At 39.5% G+C, this 22,658-nt stretch overlaps 1 protein-coding gene across 1 annotated transcript in view; it reads left to right on the top strand.

Moving 5' to 3' along the window:
* Positions 1–21,344, top strand: part of LOC144013589 (adenylate cyclase type 6-like) — a 44,390-nt gene extending 23,046 nt beyond the window's left edge. The window contains exons 4-24 of the mRNA XM_077512654.1: positions 5,498–5,647; positions 7,039–7,160; positions 7,852–7,963; positions 8,927–9,054; positions 9,137–9,295; positions 9,379–9,520; positions 10,926–11,054; positions 11,172–11,200; positions 11,275–11,422; positions 12,605–12,702; positions 14,603–14,690; positions 14,768–14,884; positions 14,963–15,121; positions 15,231–15,406; positions 16,409–16,435; positions 16,525–16,554; positions 16,629–16,761; positions 17,867–18,130; positions 18,210–18,414; positions 18,506–18,630; positions 19,774–21,344. Coding sequence (XP_077368780.1) covers positions 5,498–5,647; positions 7,039–7,160; positions 7,852–7,963; positions 8,927–9,054; positions 9,137–9,295; positions 9,379–9,520; positions 10,926–11,054; positions 11,172–11,200; positions 11,275–11,422; positions 12,605–12,702; positions 14,603–14,690; positions 14,768–14,884; positions 14,963–15,121; positions 15,231–15,406; positions 16,409–16,435; positions 16,525–16,554; positions 16,629–16,761; positions 17,867–18,130; positions 18,210–18,414; positions 18,506–18,630; positions 19,774–19,902 — 2,670 coding nt within the window. The 3' untranslated portion in view covers positions 19,903–21,344. The remainder of the gene's footprint in view (positions 1–5,497; positions 5,648–7,038; positions 7,161–7,851; positions 7,964–8,926; positions 9,055–9,136; positions 9,296–9,378; positions 9,521–10,925; positions 11,055–11,171; positions 11,201–11,274; positions 11,423–12,604; positions 12,703–14,602; positions 14,691–14,767; positions 14,885–14,962; positions 15,122–15,230; positions 15,407–16,408; positions 16,436–16,524; positions 16,555–16,628; positions 16,762–17,866; positions 18,131–18,209; positions 18,415–18,505; positions 18,631–19,773) is intronic.
* Positions 21,345–22,658: the final 1,314 nt, after the last annotated feature.

The raw sequence follows: 22,658 nt of genomic DNA, 5'->3' as shown, positions 1-22,658 counted from the left end.
GTCTTTAGAGGAAAGCTGCGGAATGTGGGTGATAGTTGCTAAGTGAAAGCTGCGCAGCCTGGATGATAGTTCACAGTTTTTGTGGGTGTGAGTCTCGGTCCAACACTTGTGCACAACCTCGCGCAGGACTGCGAAAAATATGCATGCACCGAGCGAATAAGAATTGCATTTCAAATTAGTATCACGGCTCCCTTGCTCATGCAGGAGAGACCTTTCATGACTTTGCTATATGAATACAGCTTCTACTGTAAGATGACATCAGGGAAGACATAAAGCAGGTCTGTTAAGATAAACCGTGTGACTGATTTATCCTTGCAGATGCAACTAAAAGGAAGTATTTGACTAGATTCGAAAGTGCACATCCTGCAGCTTCATTCATTTTACTGTCAAATAAATGTTTTGTTTTATTGAGGGTTCTATCAAAAAGAGAACATACCTTCCCCCTGATCTGCATCAGGGATATTTTATTTTTTTTTGCAAGGCTGAAGAGCACCCACGGTTTGTAGGCAATAATATCAGCCCGGGCCGAGGGCTCTGAATTGACTTTTTGACACAAAGTGTGAAATGTTCTTAAATTTTGCTCTGAAAGGTTCTAGAGTCAGACATTTCCCTGTCGGTGGGCTTTTCACAATAATGAAAGACTCACTTGACATTTTCCCTTACGTTATCAATTAACTCATTTGCTCCCAATAACGTAAATACGTTTGTTTTTTAATGTTCTAAGTAGTTATGTAGTAGTAATGTTCTAATTAGTGTATATTTTAAACATAGAAGGGCCAAAACATCCGTAATGAAAATTAAATTGCACTACAAAAAAACTTTCCACCAGAGAGTGTTAGAACTGCACAAATGGAAATCAACCTGACTTTTTAAAAAGATTTGTTTCATTTAAATATCGTAAACATGACAACGACGATAATGCGGCAGTTTTAATATAATGATATCACGATATATCCGGTATCGTTACATCCCTAGTATGTATTAGAACGTGTTCTATGAGTGTGTGTGGTTTTTTTTCAGCCTTCTTTTTGAGTTGATCATTTATTGATTAAACGTGCCTAAGCTGATGGATGCTTTTCGTTGAAAAATACATGTTAATATATATTGCTCCTCTGCCGCTCGTTCCTGATGTGAAGAGCTTCTTACATAATGCCATTTTGATATCTAGAGATTAGGATGCGGTCCTGTCCCCGACTGGTCAGTTGGCTGGCCGGCTGTACCCAGTGGAAATAACGTCTGCTTTTGCGACAGGGAATTAGGTCATATGTCAAATAATTCTTGCTTTAGTTTCGCCTCGTAAACTAACAATAATCACATGACGACTCCTTCCCTTAACATTCTACCAATCAGACGTAACAATGCAGTCACATGACCGCAGGCGGCATTTGGAACATGGCAGCGGGAAGAGGACGAAGCCGAACACCCATGGCCTCATATAATTAGCATGTTTACCTTACACGCCGTGCGGAATAACAGCTTTATAATGCGGTGTCTTGTGTGCCGAAACAAACGGACTTTTGGCATATAAAAATTCCACATCGAACCTAGGTAACGTCGCGGTAAGTTTGACCTAAATTCCCTTTTTGCTGTATTTAGGCAGGTATTTGTCTTAAGTGTTGAAAAGGACCTTTTCACATAGACACCTTTTACTGTTGCTATAAATGTAACAGATGACGATACATGTTATTTGGAGGCATGAATTGGCAGTAACCACTAAGTGTCACAAATGATTAACTGTAAAGAAGTTTTGGGAACAGATAAACACTTGACTCCATGTAATGCCAGAACCTGGTAAGAAAACATATCAACGTTTTATTCAATGTAGCAATGATAGCATATGAAAACATATCAACGTTTTATTCAATGTAGCAATGATAGCATTTGTAACGTAACCCTTTTAGCGAGCTAAAACGGTGCTTCATGACCGTATGTATGAAGATGATAATAGTTCTGTGGCGTGACTAAAATGACATTGGCGCAAAGTGACGTGTGGCCGCAAATGAGCACAGAGGACATGAGCAGGTGCACAGGTCCTGCACCTGCCGAAAGAGACAAGTAGCAGGTAAACGCTGCTAAGCTCCTGAAGAGGTGGAGTGCTGTTGCGTAAACACAGGAGCTTCCTGTGTACACTGCAAAGCCACAAGCCTCTTGAGAAAAGCAAGCAATTAGCAGCAGCCAGTGTGCTCAGACACATGGGGGATGATAAGCATGTGGTGTGAATCTCATCGCATCAAATAGCTCTATGGGAAGAAAAACATTTTTATTGATTTTATTTAAAAAAAAAAAATTCTTTACCTCTGGTGTCAACTTACCTGTACCTGCAGACAAACACCATGCAGCACTTTTGGTCTCCTGGCTGGTTTTTGCTTGAATAGCGAGTGAAATGTAAACAGAAAGTGAGCGCCCGGGGCCATCTGCCTCATGTCACTGCGGCCTAAATCTGTCCTCTGCAGATATCACTCACTCACACGCTTCTTTTTCCTCTTTTTTTTTTTCCTTCCACATCCTGCTTATTACCACTTCGACGTCTTCAACTTCATCATTTATGTTCTATTTTTTAACGTGTGTCCTCCATTCACCAGTTGTGTTGGGTCACCTTTATTACAATACACTCTCTTGTGTCTTTTTTTTTTTTTTTAGGTGAGCATTAAAACACCATTCAGTTCCGCTAAAATGTTTGTTTTGTCCAAATTTTGACCACATTGTTTTTGTTTTTATTTTTATTTTTTACAATGGGGTAGGCTATTTGGTAATTAGGGTTAGACATATTATCCATGCATCCAGGTTCTTTACCACTTATCCTAACTGGGGTCATGGAAAAATGTCATTTACAACTCTGAAAATGTGACGTACATAAACAAGCATATTCAAATGAAGGTTGTATTTGTACAGTACATTTAAGTTCAGCTCAGTTGCATGACTGTTTAAGTGTTATACACTTCATTTATATTTTAATCTTTATTTAATTTTAATTGTTTTTATTACCTTTTATATTTAAAAGCACTATATAAATAAAGCTGACTTGACTAAAGCCAGTGTATTTTTTATAGCGCCATCTAGTGGTGAACTAATAATTGATTAATTTTAAAAACCCACTATTGATTCCAATAATATGCAACAAAAAAAAATCTTTCATTAAAAATCACGTTTTTGTTTGTTTTGTTTTTTTAAATAATATATAATCATAGGTCTATCCGCACTCTAAAAATTGATTGGTAAAAAAAAAAAAAAAAAAAAAAAAAAATACCATTCTTGTAGGTTAAGCTCATATTGGCTTGATTAATCAATAGATTGGTCAGACATTGACCATTCCAGGTGGTTACGGGCATACCACTTTTATTGGTTAGCCAAATAACCAATGAAATTGGTTGCAGTAGAAAGTAAGTCTAGATAGATCACTTGGAAATATATATATTTGATCTATTTATTGTATTCTAAATGTATTTATTATTATGATTACAATATACTAAAAATAGTGTTGAAAACTGGAAATGTGTGTCTAGATAGATCACTAGGGATGACCACCCCTATGGCTTCGTGTTAGACTTTCCGCTGTGAGGTTGTGGGTTCAAACCTTGGTCGGATCATACCAAAGATTATAAAAATGGGACCCATTTGCTTCCCTGCTTGACAATCAGCATTAAGGGTTGGAATAACTAAATAAGAATTGGTGGCAGGCTTGCAAAGTGTGGTCTCTCTGAGCCACCGTAGTGTGCGTGCTTCTAAATGTATGCATCTAGTGATCACTTATTACACACTGTGGCTTTAACATATGGATAATACATTTGAATTGATTCATCAAGTGCATATTTATCCCTTTCCTATACGTACAACAAAATTGCGTTACACCACCTGCGCTAGCATTTAGACCTACTTTTACCAAGTCTAAAATCTAGTCAAATTTTTGTCACCAAATTGGCATCAAATTTCTGCGACCAAATTGTCGGGTGCGAAGCAGCTCCGTACGGCGGAACTCCCAGTTAGGTGCGACACAGCCCCAACCACACTAGGCTAGACTTGCCCTGGCACCAAAATGAAGTTACGCCCATTTGTACACCGAGTGCCTGGGTACCAATCTACCAAAATAGTGTCATGTTTTGTGGGAAGGTGGACCCAAGTGCAGGAAAGCAAGGCAAGGAGGCAGACGTGCTCAAAATCCATTTCATTTAACAAAAATGAAAAGGCTTTTGTTGTGTATTTCCCCCTCTAACCAGGAGATGTCAGTGTGAAATCATACCACCTAACATTAGTGTTTATTTTCATGCCAAAGGAAAGTTGATCTGACATGCTGGCCAAGTTTGCTGGGTTTGTTTCCACTTTCACTTTCAGTTGACATGACACAGTGGCAGGTCTTCTTATTAATGTTTGACACAGGATGCATTTTCTCCCGCATGTTTCCTCGCCGTCACCCCCTCCCTCTTTATCAGTGTCCAAATGTAGCCTGTTGGGTGAGGAGTGTCACGTTCACTCTGCAAACATGAAGATCTTTAGAGGAAGTGGCGGGTCAACAGCAATTCCCACGATGCAATGGAAACTTGAACACCAGGCCACATAGTGTCACATACACGACAAATCTTTTAATATCACCATCATTTACTGGATGATTTTGACGGGTTAATCTTTTTATTTGTGTAATTGACTAATTCAACACAAAAAATTGAGTATATCTTTGTTTACATTGTTAAATAGAGCGCTTCTTAGTTTTTTGCTGCTATTCTTTAGAAAGCCTATGCAAAAATTACTGAAAGTTAAAAATAACAATTTTTTCTAGGGCTGGGAATCTTTGCCTGTCTCACGATTCGATTCGATTACGATTTTTGGGTCTATGATTCGATTCGAACGATTTTCGATTCAAAATGATTTGATTGACAAAAGATTTCTGCTTCAATTTACAGATGTGCACAACATTGTCATGATCTACTCCAGTCTGCTTTGCAAGACAAAATAACAAATAGAGACATTAAAGTGTCTTCTCTTTTTTTCGTTTTGTTTTTTTTGTTTAAACATTTATTAATTTTGTATTGTAAGTGCCTTTTTTCACAAAAACAGCATGGGGGCTACAACTGCCTTTTCCCCTTCTTCTCCATTTCTAATTTAAATAAAATCAATTTTTGGATATTAATATCGATTCGATTCGATTCATAAATGAGAATCTCGATTCTTTTCTGAATCGATTTTTTGGCACACCCCTAATTTTTTCTAAATCTACATCTTTTGACATCCAGTTGACAAATTGCTGCATCCAGAGGACTACCCATATGGAGATTCCTTTCTATATTTAACATAAGACTCTTGAGAACAGGCTTTCATTTGAAATATCAATCTGGAAGCAGGGTAAAGTTATTCATCATTTAATGTCTTGTGCCCTTTTCTGTGCAACGTAATTACTTCCACTGTAAATGTTGTGAATTCCCCCCAGAAACTTAGAAAAAGAATCTCTCTCTTGAGTGCAACTACAGTCTTTCACATTGTTCCTTTTTTGCTCTTTCCTGTATAGGTGAGTGCAAATGTCCTTATTTTCCTGTGCACCAACATCATTGGAATCTGCACCCACTACCCTGCTGAGGTTTCTCAGAGACAAGCCTTCCAGGAGACGAGAGGATACATCCAGGCCCGACTACATCTACAGAGGGAGAATCAGCAACAGGTACTACGGATGACAACGCTCAATCAGAAGTCAAGACCTTTCCTTTTTTTCAGAAACCTATTGTGGTTCAATATTTCTTGGTTTTTCAATGAAGAAAAATAAAATCCTTAATCATACAGACCGTTAATGCTTTGAACATTTCCTGCAATTTTGCATCAACTATTCCTTTATGGCATAATGTAACATTACAGGCTATTCAGCACTAGTAGCATTCCGTTTATAGCTTGTATGTAAACCGCAATAAAAATAACCCCAGAACATCTCATGTAGGGCTCGGCTATTATGGAAAAATATCACAGCTATTTTGACTTATACTGACGTCACAATTAATACACGATTACTCATTGATTTAACGACCAAAACCACGTTGCATCTTTGCACACATTCAAACTGTGAATAACTATCCATTTTATTTATTTACTATTTATATTATATTTATATATTATATATTTATATATTTTATATTTATTTACTATTTTATATACAATTTACTCTTTTATTTTCACAAATTTGAGACTTACTGGACAACCTTTGGGCCTCAGGGATCGTATTTCGTACCATATCATGGGTGGAGTTTGCATGTTCTCCCCGTGCCCGTGTGGGTCTTCTCCGGGTACACCGGTCTCCTCCCACATTCCAAAGACATGCATGGCAGGTTGATTGGGCGCTCCGAATTGTCCCGAGGTGTGCTTGTGAGTGTGGATGGTTGTTCGTGTCTGTGTGCCCTGCGATTGGCTGGCAAACAGTCCAGGGTGTCCCTGCCTACTGCCCAGAGCCAGCTGAGATAGGCGCCAGCACCCCCCGCGACCCTTGTGAGGAATAAGCGATCAAGAAAATGGATGGATGGATGGAATATACAAGTCCCTTCCTGTAAACTCAATTAAGCATATAATATATACATGTATTTAAGACAGGTTGTCCTCTTGTTTATGTTTAAACTTAGCTCTTTTATAATGCTAATTGCTGCAAAAGGGAAACGGATAGAAACATACTTTTTTTCCTTTTTTTTTTTACTTTAATCTTTCTTTTGATAGGTTCCATGTTTTTATAGCAATAGAACACAATATTCTGTGGGCCTCGCAAAATCAGTCAAAATCCAGTAAAACAGCCGGGAGCGAACGGGATTGCTGCTGTGAAAATGGCTGGGAGTGAATGAGTTAAAAATCTCAATGACTTATAAAGACATGGAGTTCAAGTCAGAGTCAAGTGGAGTTACATGAATGCCAGCCAAAAAGATGCATTTACAAGGACCATGAAACAGCATTGTGTTCATGATTGAGACCATGTAATTTCGTGTCCATCGCGGAACACGCCCACACTGTAGGTCAGAGACAGCTCGAGTGCTTCAGTCTGTATTTTGTTTCAATTTTTTTTTTTTGCATGTTTCCCAGGAACGTCTGTTGCTCTCAGTGCTGCCAAGGCATGTTGCCTTGGAGATGAAGGCTGACATCAATGCCAAGAAGGAAGACATGATGTTTCACAAGATCTATATCCAGAAACACGACAATGTCAGGTCAGTCTGTACACACAATGTCACTCATTTTCCTCAATATTGATGAAGAAGAATTTACACTTTCTTTAATGCATGGAAAAAAACAGCATGTGACCTGATATCATGGATAACAAGGACAAAACATAGTCCGCACACACACACACAGTCAGACAGAGGTTAGTGTGGCTTGGTGGAGTGCATCCTAATTAACACTAGTGAGGGAATACTTAATCACCAGCAGCCAAGGAAAGATAATCCCCAAAGATGAAGAACCTCGGCACACATTCAATTACAGCCAACACACTGCACACATTCACTATCTAAAACTTATTCTTCATCCTGAAATGTAATTCTGTCACGTGCATTGATTGGATGCGATTTCATTTTCATCCTCAGTCCAATGTATGTGGCAGACTAAAGTGATTTCTGTTCAAATTCATTTCTTCTTCTTTGGCTTTTTCCATTTATGGTCTTGTGTCTTTTTACACTACACTTCAGTCTATTGTTGCTGTTTTATTTATTTATTTATTTTTAAATCTGACTAGATCTTCTCTCGTGCTTCTTTTACACTTTACATTCTACAAATAAAAGACATGGTGGGTAAGCAAAAACGTGCATTGAATTAGATACTGAATATGGAAGTGGATGGATGTTGTGCTACGCACTGAAGCAAAAATGTCAACAATAAAACTCCCGTTTGTGTCCTTCTCAGTATTCTCTTTGCTGACATCGAGGGTTTTACCAGCCTGGCCTCCCAGTGCACGGCTCAGGAATTGGTCATGACACTTAATGAACTCTTCGCCCGCTTCGACAAGCTGGCCTCGGTAATGCTCCGCAGTCACCTGTCTCCCCGCTGAAAATTCTTATGTTGACACCTTTTGTCAAAGCATACTTTGGGATAATAACTTTGGAGATGGTTGGAGGAAAATTACCAGCAAGATAACTTTATTTGCACCTTGAAAACAATTATATTGCTCAAAATTATTGTCATGTAATTCTAAAATTCAAACACTTAAAAAAAAAAAAAAAAAAAAATTATAATACTGCCCATTAAAAATATAGCAAAAAATATGAATGGGCGAGTACCAATACCAGTTATCGGTATCAGACTGATACACGACCTTATTTCAAGGTATCGGTCCTAATGATGGCCGCCAATCCGAAACTAGAAATGAGGAAGTATAAGAAGAGAAAATTGCCATTAATTTTAGGCAATTTTAAGGAAAATGCTATATTAGGATATATACTGTAGTTTTTTTTTTTTTTAATTATCCATCATTGTTTTTTTTGAGGGGCTATTATTATGTATTAAAACACCTAGTTGTATCAGCACTTGGTATCAGTATTGGTGACGACTACCAAGAGTTGAGTACTCGGACTGATAATGGTCTGGGAAAAGTGTTATTAAATATGACGAACAAAAAATATTGATGTTGTTGTGTCCCAAATACAACATTATATACACCTGCACAATGTAATAAAAGTCAATTTAAGAGTGGTGTTAAAATTCTGCATAGTACAAAAAATGAGTGATACAGTTTGTTAGATTTCATTAGATTAATTATAAAAATGAATAATTTGTAAATAATAATAATAATACTACTAATAATAATAATAATATTTTATTAAAAATACACAAACTTATGAGAAATGTGTGCTGTTATCCAATCTAAATTCTTTTTTGATTTAAAAAAAAAAAAAAAAAAAAAAGAAAGAAAGCAAATAAGGTCATGTAGATTCCTGTGCCTAAATTCTGTTTCTTCTATTGTACCCTGTTGTTTCTTCAGGAGAACCACTGTCTGCGTATTAAAATTTTGGGTGATTGTTACTATTGTGTATCTGGGCTCCCTGAACCCCGTGCGGACCACGCTCACTGCTGCGTAGAGATGGGCGTGGACATGATCGAGGCCATCTCGTGAGTACGAAAACAAATGAGAGCACATGTTTTGTTTTGCAGTGGTTCAATAACACCAAACTTGTTGGCATCGTGTCTTCAGGCTGGTGCGCGAGGTAACGGGAGTCAACGTCAACATGCGCGTCGGCATCCACAGCGGACGCGTGCACTGTGGCGTCCTCGGACTCAGGAAGTGGCAGTTTGACGTGTGGTCAAATGACGTTACACTGGCTAATCACATGGAAGCGGGAGGGAAAGCAGGGTAGGCGGAATAAGCACCGGCCATTCAAGAACATGGCTGTTCAGATTTGTTATGGGATACCTGATCTGCGTGTCCCCTTTTAGACGGATCCACATCACCAAGGCCACCTTGCAATATCTTAATGGGGATTACGAAGTCGAGCCAGGCTTTGGAGGGGAGCGGAACGCTTATCTAAAGGAGAACAGCATCGAGACCTTTCTGGTCCTCGGCTGCAGCGAAAAGCGGGTCAGTGCTCAAAAGCAGCTCAGTGAGGATGCAATGGTTAAGTCATGCAATGGGATGGTGCAGTCGATGTGCTGTCCATCGCAATAATGATGCTTTAGAGTGAAGCTTTTGAATTAGAAAAGGGAATAGTGTTCCCTTGTTTATCGCAGGTGTTACGTTCCAAAAACTACACACGATAATAGAAGTCCATGTTAATAAATTTATTTATTTTTTAATTCCCATTAATTATATAGATTTTTCGTTTATTATGAATGCTTTTTCATTCATCAATTATGTTTTTTTTTCACTTACAGTCATTTTTTTTCTATTAAAAGTATGTTTTTTGTTGTTTATGTTTTTTTTTTTTTACCTGTTATACAGCACCGTATATATTTTCTATCTCCGGAATGAGCGACGGGACAGACACCGTTGGAAAAGTTTCATCTATCCTTCCCTCCTTCCTCTCTTTAGTTTTTCCTCTGGTCTCTTGAGATCTTCTTAATTTGTTGGAATTTAGAGGTTTCTGGGGTTGGTGTAAGACTCTGATTTTGTAGCCATGTGGATGGCAGGAAGTGTTTAGTTGGTGCTGGATTTTACTTTGATTTATCTTTCTTTTCTTTGACCTTTCCTCTGGTCTCCTGACCTTCTGAACTTCACGACTCTGGCGAGACTCTGAAGTACCCGGTTAAGGTGAAGGGTAATGGGATTTTTATTAGGTTTTAGGTGAATTAATGAGTATAATTTTACACGTATTTACACGCATGTGCACATGCACGCACGCACATACGCCCACACCCACACATACGCGGACACGCACGCACACAAATGCACACATGCACATAAAATATAAAAATAAGTTAAAACAAAATACAAAAAAATAGCGCAATGATGATAAGATGTTGAATTGGTAAGACTACCGAATGAATGATTTTGAGCTCTCTCTTTAAAAAAAAAAAAAAATGTCCCCGGTCGGATGTAGGGTTCGACAGATACGGCTGCACAAAGACCAAAAAAATAAGCAAACCAAAAAGCACGCTGTAAAAAAAATTGGCAAAATAGCGAGGCCGTGAAAGATAAACGAGGGAACAGTGTAGATAGCTGCTGTCAGTCTGGTAATGTAGTCAAGTTGAAACCTTTGATTTGTCAAGAAAAAAAGTCATTCTCCCTCAATGAGAAAGTAGCCAAAACAATGACTTAGGTATGTAACAGATTTAGCTAATCGTATGCTAAGCAGCTACAGATGCTTATAGGCATACTTGCAATTACTATATAACCCGATGAAATAGCTAAAGCTAGTAAGAGACAAACAAGTCTTTTTGATCTTGAACTGAAGAACACTTATGGCTGTAATGACGGACTTCCGCTGAAGTTAGTCACTTGCACTGAGAACAGTTGGTAAAGCCCTCATGTTTTTCTGTCTGAGCAGAAGGAAGAAAAGGCGATGATGGCTAAGATGCAGAGGACGAGAGCCAACTCCAACGAGGGACTGATGCCACGCTGGGTCCCTGACAGAACTTTCTCCCGGACCAAAGACTCCAAAGTATTCAGACAAATGGTGAGTTTCCACCAACGCACGCCTTGTGTGGACAGAGCCAGGACTTAAGTCGTATGGTCTATGATTTTACAAATGGCTTTTTGCCACTTTGATAGTGATTTCCATTGTCTTCTTCAGGGCATTGATGAAACCTCCAGTAAAGACAAGTGAGTTTTTGCAAACATGTGATGAACTCTTTGCAGCCTTTTCTTTTTCTTCTTATGGTCCGTTTCTTTTTCAGCCGCTGCGTTCAGGAGACCATGAATCCGGAGGACGAGGTGGATGAATTCCTGGGACGAGCCATCGATGCTCGCAGCATCGACCAGCTAAGAAAAGACCACGTTAAAAAGTTCCTACTCACCTTTCAAACCTCTAGTTTGGAGAAGAAGGTAAGAAATGTTTAATTATCACTTTGTGATCTTGAAAGGGGAAGTCAACCCAACAATTTTTATTTGACAAAAATATGTTCTATGCAGCCACACTAGTCTAAGTATGGTATTCTGATTAACTCTTTTACTGCCAAAAACGTTTAATGACGTATGCTAAAATCCCACTGAATGTCTCCATAAACGTTAAATGACGTCAAGTCGTCAACTATGTTTTGTTTTGTTTTTTTCATCTAATCAATGGGAAATGCAATGTCTAAGTGCAACGCTCCCTGGTCAATGGGTTGTGGAATCAAAAACACCTACTAACTATGGCCAGCAGATGGCAGCATTGTATCTCTTTTCAATGGGCTCCCCGGTGTATCAAATTCCAGTGAAACATGACGGATCTGATGAAATAGAACGTTTTCAAGGATGACGTGAATGATCAAAGCGTTTGTCATGTTAAATCAAATTCACGGAGCCTCACGAAACAAAAAATATTAGTGTCAAAGTCACTGTTGTGCAGAAAATGTATCTTTTCACAAAAAGCTTGTTTTCACTCTATTTTTTTTCTATTTTTGCTTATGTCACTCAAATTACCTATTTTCAAATGGTGATTACTAAAAAATGGAATAAGGTAGAAATGTACTTTTTTTTTTTTTCTAATGAAAGAATGAAATTCAATCTTTCATATGGTTGCGACCATGTTTATGTAGTCATGGCGCACAATATTCTTTCTGTTTGCCTTGAAACATGAGTGAAAATGCTTGAAATCGGCTGGCACTTGTTGGAGTTGTTTTTTGGATGACGTGTGGTGGCAGTAAAAGAGTTAATATTGCGTTAGTGGAGTATGAGTTAAACAGCAAAATCCATCTCAGGGGGTGGCCATTTTGCTACTTGCTGTCGACTGAAGATGACATCACTGTTGCTCAGGTCTCAGGTGAGCTGTGATTGGTTGTTGCCTGAGCAACTGTGATGTCATCTTCAGTCGACAGCAAGTGGCAAAATGGCCGCCCCGTGAGATGAATAAAAACGGCTGGATTTTGCTGCATAACTCATATTCGACAAATGTAATATTAATCAGAATGTCATGTTTCGACTCATGAGGTCACATATAACATATTATTGTCATGAAATGTTTAAGGTTGACTTCCACTTTAAACCACACTTCTTCTTATTGGACTCCATTTTCTACTTTTTCAGTATTCCAAGAAAGTGGATGATCGTTTTGGTGGCTATGTGGCTTGCACTCTACTAGTATTCTGCTTCATATCCTTCATACAGATTGTTATTTTTCCACAGTGAGTAGCTCACATATTATTCAGATATATTGTAATGTGCACTGTATGTGATATAGTTAATTGTGGGAACGCTCCCGCCCGGTTTATTTCCTTGCACTTAACCCAGTGAGATGCAAAGGAGTTGAAGGAATTGAGGCCAAGAGGAGACTTCATAAATAAACTTTTCATAGTGCAATTTTACTGTTTTGCTGCACTGCCACCCTTTGCAATAGTGCTTTACAACAATATTTTTGTTCACTTCAGATAACACTATTTCTTTTTTTTTAATCGTATTTTTGTTTGATATAGTAGACGTGTTTTGACAGTATGTATTCAGACTGCAGTGTGAATGTTTTTAGACTGAAAGTAAAACAAAAACAAAACTCTCGCCTCCACATATGTCACTTTTCACTCGCGCTGTATTGTTGTCAGAATATAAGCCCCATTTGTCCCTCTTCACACAATATGTAACCAGTAGGGCACACCTGCTGTGACTAACATTTAATTGACACAATTTTGAGGGAAACCAAATACAAATGTTTGAGTGCTGGCCCTCAACTGAACACTTGTCGAATAGGTCGAGGTTTGCTGACGTGCATATATGACCAAATATGGCTCCTCTCTTCAATTGAAGGCCTCTTTCTTCTGATAGTTCAATGTTTTATTAGCAATTTATGACGACACCTTTTTATCCTAGTTCTTCAAACCCCTGTGAGTTGATTTACAGCTTTCACTGTAATCATACAAACAGTGACCTTTACTCTTACCTCTCCCAAAATTCACAATATGCCTTCCTTTTTTTGTTTTTTTTTTACAAAAGAAAAGAAGAAAAATGTAGCACGGGAAATGACCTGAGTTTAGATGGTATTGTTCACACAGGCGGTGAGTCTTACGACTCGCCAGACGCAGTATTCAAAATGATCTTATTATGTGGAGATAACATCAATTCTGGCAATTAGTGTTCCAGGTCCTTCTGTATTTGCCCTGCAACGTATGTTCCCGTGGGCCTTCAGACTACTTCTTCGCCAGACCATCTCTGTCCAGCCAGCATATGTTATTATTACTGTATTGCTGTTTATTCGACATAAATGTTCTTTTATTTATTTATTTATTTATTTATTTATTTATTTATTTATTTATTTATTTATTTATTTTACAACTCCATCTGTTTTATATACTGCTTGCTGACATTTGAGTTGACGGCTGACCAAACGACCATTCATAATTTTGTTCAGACCTGTGAACAATTTAGTGTCTTCACTTAACCTAACTTGCATGTGTTTGTAATTTAAGAGGAAGCTGGAGTACCCTGAACCTCAAAATTCAATTGTAATGCAGATAGATGTATTAACCGTTATTTGAATTTGAAATAATTATTTTTGTAAAAAAAAATAAAAATAGAAAATAATTAAAAAAAAATAGAAATGTGGTTGCACAAGTTGGTGATTGACTGGCAACCAGTGCAGGGTGTCGTTTGCCTTTTGATCAAGGTCAGCTGGGGCAGGCTACAGCTGCCCACTACCCTGAACAGGATAAGCAACTAAATGACCTAATAAACACTTCAGGTTCTAGTATCATGAGCAGCACAAGGCGCTGTTTAAGTCTGCGCAGGGGCAGACTAGACTTTGTGATGGTATTTTCGCAGAAGCATGCAGCTTGACGCAGTTTTGCACCGTTGTGGGCGTGAACACGGCCAACTTGATTTGCCACATATAGGAGCAGCTCCTCTCATTCCCTTTAAAATTTGCAAGCAAAAGCTGCTCAGTCCTTGACACACTGGGGCTTGCGTCAGCATGAAAATAAGAATATGCAAGTTTTTAGGCTCATCTAAAATCTTGAGTTGCTCATCTATAATGGAGGCGTGGTCCTCTCTGTCGTTGAGTTGTTGACACACCCTTACAAACTCTTCTGTTTCTTTCAGCACTCCGGTCATGCTGGGAATCTACATCAGTATATTCATCATCCTGGCCAATATCCTTTTCATCTGTGCCATATACTCTTGCATCAAGGTAGCAGAGCTCGTAAAAACGCACATTTTCGCCACTGTGGATTTTACGTTACACGATTCCTCTCGTTTGTCTCCCAGCTCTTTCCTGCTGTAATGCAGACAGTTTCAAAGAAGATTGTCCAGTCTCGCACCAACAGCACTCTAGTTGGAGTGTTTAGCATCATCCTCGTCTTTATTTCTGCCTTTGTCAACATGGTACGATTAAAATCGCCCTCGCACACCAAAAAAACAAACATTGAAACCAGATCGAAATCATTTGTGTCTTTGTTGTAGTTTGCATGCGACACCAAGAGCTTAGTGGAGTGTGTTGCGGAGAAGTCCAACACGTCTGCAGCCATGGTAACGCCCTGTGTGATCCGCCGATTGAATGTGTCTGTCGAAGGGGGTCTTGAGATCTGCCCCAGCCAAGGCCCCTCCTGCCCCTTTCCCGAGGTGATTCCATTGTGTGCCTCCAATTAACCGCCTTTGTTCTCGTGTGAGGAAATGTCACATTTGCATTTGTGAGCTCCGGCGTTGATGATGCTCTCCTGTGTTGCGGCAGTACTTCAGCTACAGCGTGCTGCTGACGCTGCTGGCCTGCTCAGTGTTCCTGCAGATCAGCAGCATTGGGAAGTTGGCTCTGATGCTGCTCATCCAGCTCACCTTCCTGCTGCTGGTCGAGTGGCCACAAGTAGCACTGTTTGACAACGCAGACCTCTTTGTCACCTCCAATGCCATGTAAGTGCCGCAGGAGGGATGGAGTTTCATTTGTGTGCTTGCTGTTACAATAGAGATCCTGACATTGACGTCACGCCTCCCAAAATGGCCGTCAGCGCAACCATTTTGCCAAGTGTGCCACTTTGAGTAAATGGCAAACACCACTCTTGAACAATGATTGACAGCTGTTGTGGACCAGCTGCCACAACCAGAAGAAAAAAAAAAAAAAGATGGAGCATCCTCCAGGCTACCAAAAGAGGAACTAATGCGTAGCCAATGTTGTACTTTGTACATGGTGGCTGAATCGGCAGATGCTAACTGTTAGCATGTGGGGGAAATAATGTTTCATTCATTTGTGCTGCTACGGTTCAACAAATATTACACAGTTTACTCTAATAACTGACCAACACCATAAAGAAGACTTGTTACGGTATAAATGATGACGGCCGCGGCCGATTTAGCACTAAGCTACTAAGTTGCTAACGTACATAAATAACACTGCGTCAAACTGGCAACTTCGATGGCATTTTGACCACACATAAAGGGGAACTAAATCCGGATTGTACACACTTAGAAATCCTTTGTATGATCAGATTTGAAAGTACTCACCGGTGTAAGAGAGGAGGCACTGTAATTCTATGTCGCCATGTTGAAAAAAGCCCTCCTGACACTTCATCGGCAATCCAACATATCCACCTCGCGGGAGTATATCGTGTCCTTTTCATCAAAGTGACTATCAATGTTCTTGATGGATAAACGTTAGTATTCGCCCATTAACGCCTGCGCCAATACTTTCCTGCCGCAGGGGGGCGTTCAGAAAAATGTCATGTGACGTAAGGATCTCTATTGTTCCTCATTTTCATTTTCATGTGTCAAAAAAAACTACATCATTTTAAAACTCAACACAAACCACCAACATTTTTCTGTCATGGGTGCTACAAAGCCATCTTGGATGGTGCTCATTTCTTGTGGAAGATATAAAGTTTTATGGTTTCTAATATTGTTTCTCTGTTGTCATTGTAGCGATCTAAATGAAACAAGTACTCAGTGGTAAGTATTAACGTTCTAACTACAGATGAAATTCTACTTCTTTTTTTTTTAATATTGCAAGACCTCATTTCCTTGTGTTTGTAAATTAGGTCCAGTTTCAATGAAACTACAAACCAGTGGTGAGATACCTCAACTTGTTTCTATCAATTTTCAGTTTAATCTGCCATCTAGTAACATGTCTGCCTCTTTGCAGCCCATTTGTTGTGACCAAAGTATCCCTGAGGGTCATGACGCCAGTGATCCTCACAGTCTTTGTGCTGGCACTGTACCTGCACGCGCAGCAGGTGGAATCGACTGCACGCCTCGACTTCCTGTGGAAATTACAGGTATCTCCTCTGCCCACCAGAGGGCGGCATGATGACCATTTTAAACTGCTTGGAAATCGAGGGTTAAAAAACAAATTGCAGTTAGATATAGCAGAGTTTAAAAAGAATGGTTACAAATAAAGTACAATCAAATTTTGTAGGAAAAAACACTTTTAAGGCCTTAAATATAAAACAATCAAAGTAAGGATAGTGCTTCTTAGTGGCTGTGCAAACTACTGTAAACCAATCTATCGCATAACCTCGCAACCTTGTTATGTTAAGACCATCATAAGGACGCCTTCTTGAAAATGGTTCGTTGCTTTGTGGAGCTTAATTTATTATTTTTAGTCCAAATAAATTAGCCCTCTTGAGGGCTTCCTGAATAATAATCTCCCGAAGTGAATTTGCCAGAAAGAAATGGAATGGTGAAGTCTATTTTCTGGTGACAACAACAAAAAAAAGAACTCATAAATAGAAAAAAAAAATGCAGGAAATCACAATTACACACACGGGAGGCGACAAACGATAAATGTGAACCTCATCGCCTTCCACGTCAAACTCAGCACACGGGTTGCGATGATGGGATACTGGACTCATTCAGCCATTTTCAGCAGTAAAAAGTTAATATTTTCATGTACAATTAATACCTTTAAAAACACATTTTCCCACTTGCTGTCGATGGAAGATGACATCACCTGTGCTGAGGAAATAGGTAACAACTAATCACGTCTCGGGCTCCAGGTGGAGGAGTGGAACTGTCACTTTCCTTTGGTGCCGGTTGGCGTGGGTTCACTTCTCCACCTGGGAGAACGTGTGGCCGCCTGGGAGAATGATGTAAGCGTGTGTGAGTGAGTGATTTAAAAAAAAACAAAAAAACTTCTGGGTTTGGTCAGAAAAACGGGGGGGGGGGGGCAAAACCTCATAACAGAACTTTAAGGATATAAATAAGTAACATAAATTAACAAAAATGGCTCTTACATTGTGCACATTGAAATGGAATATAGTTTGAAAATAACGTAAACGTTAAAAAATTGCTTGGACACCCAGTTCCTTCAGTTTAGCTTTAGTTCGCTCTAAACAGAAATATCAAATATGATTGTCGCTCATAAAGAACCTTCCCCCTCAGGCCACTGAAGAAAAGGAGGAGATGGAGGAACTCCAAGCCTACAATCGTCGCCTCCTCCACAATATTCTGCCTAAAGACGTGGCCGCTCACTTCTTGGCACGTGAGCGGCGTAACGACGAGCTCTACTACCAGTCGTGTGAGTGCGTGGCCGTCATGTTTGCCTCCATAAGCAATTTTTCCGAGTTCTACGTGGAACTGGAGGCCAACAACGAGGGGGTGGAGTGCCTGCGTCTCCTCAACGAGATTATCGCTGACTTTGATGAGGTACGAACGAACATCCGCGAGGCTTGCGTGTGCTTCGTGAACAGCACGGGTGTCATTTATTCATTTCATTTCTTGGCAGATTATCAGTGAGGAGAAATACAAGCAGCTGGAGAAGATCAAGACCATTGGCTCCACCTACATGGCCGCCTCCGGCCTCAATGACTCCACCTATGACAAAGAGGGCCGAACACACATTACCGCACTGGCTGACTACGCCATGCGACTGAGGGAACAGATGAAATACATCAATGAGCATTCCTTCAACAACTTCCAGATGAAGATAGGTGAAGACAAGAGACGAGATTGTCTTCTTTTTTTTTTTCCCCCCGAGCATATCAACAAATTTTCAAGTTTGTTTCCTCCTTCAATATGCAGGTCTGAACATTGGACCAGTGGTAGCAGGGGTCATTGGCGCACGGAAGCCTCAATATGATATTTGGGGTAACACGGTCAATGTGGCCAGTCGCATGGACAGCACAGGTGTACCAGACTGCATACAGGTGAGTTGCTTGCCTGCTTCTGTTTCTCAGACCAAAAATGCAGGCCTGGTGCTGACAGTAGCAGGAACTTCACCATGCTAATTAGGGGTGTGCCAAAAAATCGATTCATAAAAGAATCACGATTCTCATTTATTAATCGAATCGAATCGATATTAATATCCAAAAATCGATTTTATTTAAATTAGAAATGAAGAAGAAGGGGAAAAGGCAGGTGTAGCCCACGTGCTGTTTTTGTGGAAAAGGGCACTTACAATACAAAATTAATAAATGTTTAAACAAAAAAAACAAAAACAAAAAAAAGACACTTTAATGTCTCTATTTGTCATTTTGTCTTGCAAAGCAGAGAATCGAAAATCGATTCTGAATCGAATCGTAGCCCCAGAAATCGTAATCTAATCAAATCATGAGACGCTCAAAGCAATTTACAAAGGCAGTCACACATTCATACACCGATGGCAGACTGCTGCCATGCATATCCCATGTAGTACTTTTCCTTAAAATTGCATCAAATTACAGTGTTCCCTCGTTTTCCGCTGGGGTTAGGTTCCAAAAAATACCCGCAATAAATGAAATCCGCGAAGTAGTTAGCTTTATGTTTTACAACTCTTATAAATGTTTTAAGGCTCTAAAATCCCCGACCGCACAATTTATACACTTTTCTCATTGAGGCATTTACATGTTCTCACATTTCTCTCTTGTTCAAACATTGACAATGTTCAAAACTTCATAAATTTTATAAAATGGGTATATTACTGTAAAAAAAAAATGCAAAATTGCACTTAAAAAAAAATCCGCGATACAGCGAGACCGCGAAAAGTGAACCGCGTTATAGCGAGGGAAGACTGTAATGGCAATTGTCTTTTCTTCTAATTTTTACTTCCTGGTTACAAAACGGCCACAAGAGGGTGGTATTGACCTCCATTTGGTAGACTTATAGCTTGAAATAAGGCCTCGTATCAGCCAGATACCATCACCTGGTATCAATACTCCTCCATCCTATTCTAAAATATTAGAAAATAATATATTCCTAAATTGTATATTATACACTGCTCCAAAAAAATCAAAGGAACAAAGTGTTCCCAGTTCTTACCCTTTATTTGACAAACATTTCAGCTTCTTGCATCTCTGCTTTGTCGTTCTCAGGTAACAACAGACCTCCACCAGGTGCTGGCAAGCAAAGGCTATGTGCTGGAGTGCCGTGGGGTGGTGAAGGTCAAAGGTAAAGGGGAAATGACAACCTACTTCCTCAACGATGGGCCTCCCAACAGTTAGCAGCCACGGCGAGCGCAGGTGGCCACTGCAGGGACACAGCACCACTGAGTGAGGACTCACAGGTTGAGCAAATGGCGAAAACAACCAGGAACGCCGTCACTTGAATCCCGAGCAAAGGGGGGGGGGGAGTGTAGGACTTTGAGTGGAAGAGAGAAAACCGTCTGAATTGACGACCTTCGTGGCACAGCGACAACTCGGAGGACAGCCGTTTTTCTCATGTCGAGCCTCTGTCAGGCTTCTTGAAAGATGCAAAGTCTGTTTATTTAAATCAACGCCTTTTAGCCTGTGTCAAAAGAAGACTGAACGCTGTACATACGGCTACTTTCTTTTACGTCTTCATTTGGGTTTTACATGAATTCAGAAGAGGTACTAGTATTTTAATTCCAGATGAATTATTTATTTCAATTTCAAATGTATTGTGCAAAAGGTCCTTTATGAAAAAGTGTGAATACATAAAGTGCGTGCACAAATATCCAGTTTACTACACGATAATAAGTGTGTATGTACATGCATATTTGTGTATGAATATATGTATAAAATGAGGAGGACTATATTGACCAAAGACTAAAGTATTTTCTAAAAGCGAGGCAAGGCAATGTCATGTGATTTGTTGTGGCGAACGTCATCAACGAAGGCCTGAACCTTCTGTCTTCTTGCCCGGCTGCTGGCAGTAAAGACTGCTTCATTGTTTTCATAAAATATGTACGAAATGAAAAAAAAAAAAAAGTATTTATTTTTGTCTGTCATTCCGGCAGCAAAGCGCATTAACTCTAAATTATTATAGTGCCCTCAACCTTTAGGTGACTCAAGACGACTAAGGATGTTTTAAAGAAGGCTGTCTTTCAAATCTCTATTTTTATTTGTGCTCTTTGTGGAGTACAAGTAGCTTCAGCTGGGTTCAAGCTCTTGTTTCACAACTCATCGGTTGCTTTCTCAAAGTTTGAGTCGCCACCATCCAGCTGTTTTAAAGCCGTAACAGTATGTCAAGCCCTCCTTCTCCTTTTGGAGGTGTTTTTTTTTTTTTTTGGTGCAAATAGAAATGGAGGAACTTTGTTAGCTAGCTGTTTCCGAAGGAATCCGGGAGAACGCTTTGGATTTCAGCGCAGCCTGATTTAAGAACGCGATGAAGGAAAGAAATATATATTGTTTTGACTGAATACTGTGCTTTGTAATCCTGGAGGGGCATAACTATTTTCACTGTGAGGTTTATATTCTACAGCAAAACTGCTTTCTTGCCAAACATAACCGCTTTGACGCATGTCTTATCGTGGTATCTTCAGTTCAATTTTCTTTTGTAGGGTAATTTGTACCACTTCTGTATCCATCATTTGTATATTCTTAATGTTGTTATTATTATGATGATGATGAAGATGAAGACGAATTCTAATGCTTAATATGATGATTCCATTCCAGTGGAAAAAAAAAGAAAAAAAAGAATCAAAGACCAGCACGTTTTCTTGTGAAACGCCAGTGGTAAAGCTCAAGCTGACGGATAACAACTGCTCTTCAGTCCTAATATACAATACAGTATTTCCGCTGGCCGTCGGTGCGATCATGTACAGCAAGTAATAACTTGAGCCCAGTTGATGTGTGCTCACAGAAGCATAGCAGTGAACAGATTTTTGAAGGAGTCACTGTGTTTTTTCTTATTTTAGATTTTTTTTTTTTTTTTTTTTTTTTTTTTTTTTTACACGACGCTCCTGCAGTATTGTAAATCTCAGCCAGGCTTTTAAAGTGATGTCTCCTTTCCACACACCTCAGCAGAGAACAGAACATACCTATATTTCCTGGTATAATACCACTATGTGGTCGGTGGATGAGGGGGAAGTAGAAGGCTTCACATGTTTTTGTCAGGATAATTTATTCAGTTCATGTATTATTTTCCCAGTCTTTCAGCAACATTTGTGCTGACGGCTGCGTTTGATTGCCTTAAGTTAATATAAGACATTTATTAGACTAACACTTATAAAGGAACTGTGCCTGCTGGCCCTTTCTGGACTGCTGATGGAGAGAAAAGAATAAGGGCTTGTTGAGAATATTCTCCGTGCAACAGCTCGTCACCCACCTTTTTTTTTTTTGTGGCCCTGACTCGACTCTTTTGCCACACTCCACGGCGACAAACAATTTGTGCCAAAGCCATGCGTGTGCTTTCGGTCCCTGCTTTGTTGCTGTGTGGAGTCAGATGTGGCACAAGCACCAGAAGACAGCAATGTAATGGAGAACACCAACTAACGAGTGAACTGTGATCAATAAAGAGTGATACGTATCAGCAAAGAATTTATAGATTGGACAAACCTTTATATTTAAAAAAAAAAAAAAAAAAGTGCATTGTATGTGTTTATTTCTGTTGGCTGTCCATGGACTTATGTTAATTGTTCAATCTTGGGATGTTTTGGGGAAGCAGTAGAAGAAGGTTGTCCCACACAACTGAAACAGTGTTTTTGCTCAGGCCTGATCAACAACCTTCCCTACTTGTTTTTGTTTACTTGTAATTTTCCGGAGTTGGAGGAGCTGAGAGGCGTGTGTTTTGTTATAGCCGAATGACAAGAAGAGTTGAGGACTGACAACGAGAAAAATAAAATTCCCCCTTGAAGAAAGAAAATGGTAAAAGATCAATGGCTCGTTTGTATTTTATATTAATAGTGGTGGAAATTGTTCCATTTCTTAAATGTTTTGCTGTCACAGTATTTTATGGTGGCCCTATTTTGGGTGTGTTTATTCACACGTGCCTTCCCCCCCCCCCCCCCATTAAACCA

The sequence above is a fragment of the Festucalex cinctus genome, chromosome 2 (genome assembly GCF_051991245.1).
Source record: "Festucalex cinctus isolate MCC-2025b chromosome 2, RoL_Fcin_1.0, whole genome shotgun sequence".
NCBI classification, from domain to species: domain Eukaryota; kingdom Metazoa; phylum Chordata; class Actinopteri; order Syngnathiformes; family Syngnathidae; genus Festucalex; species Festucalex cinctus.
The sequence above is the reverse complement of the archived record's forward strand: the minus strand, read 5'-3'. Positions and strand labels throughout refer to the sequence as shown.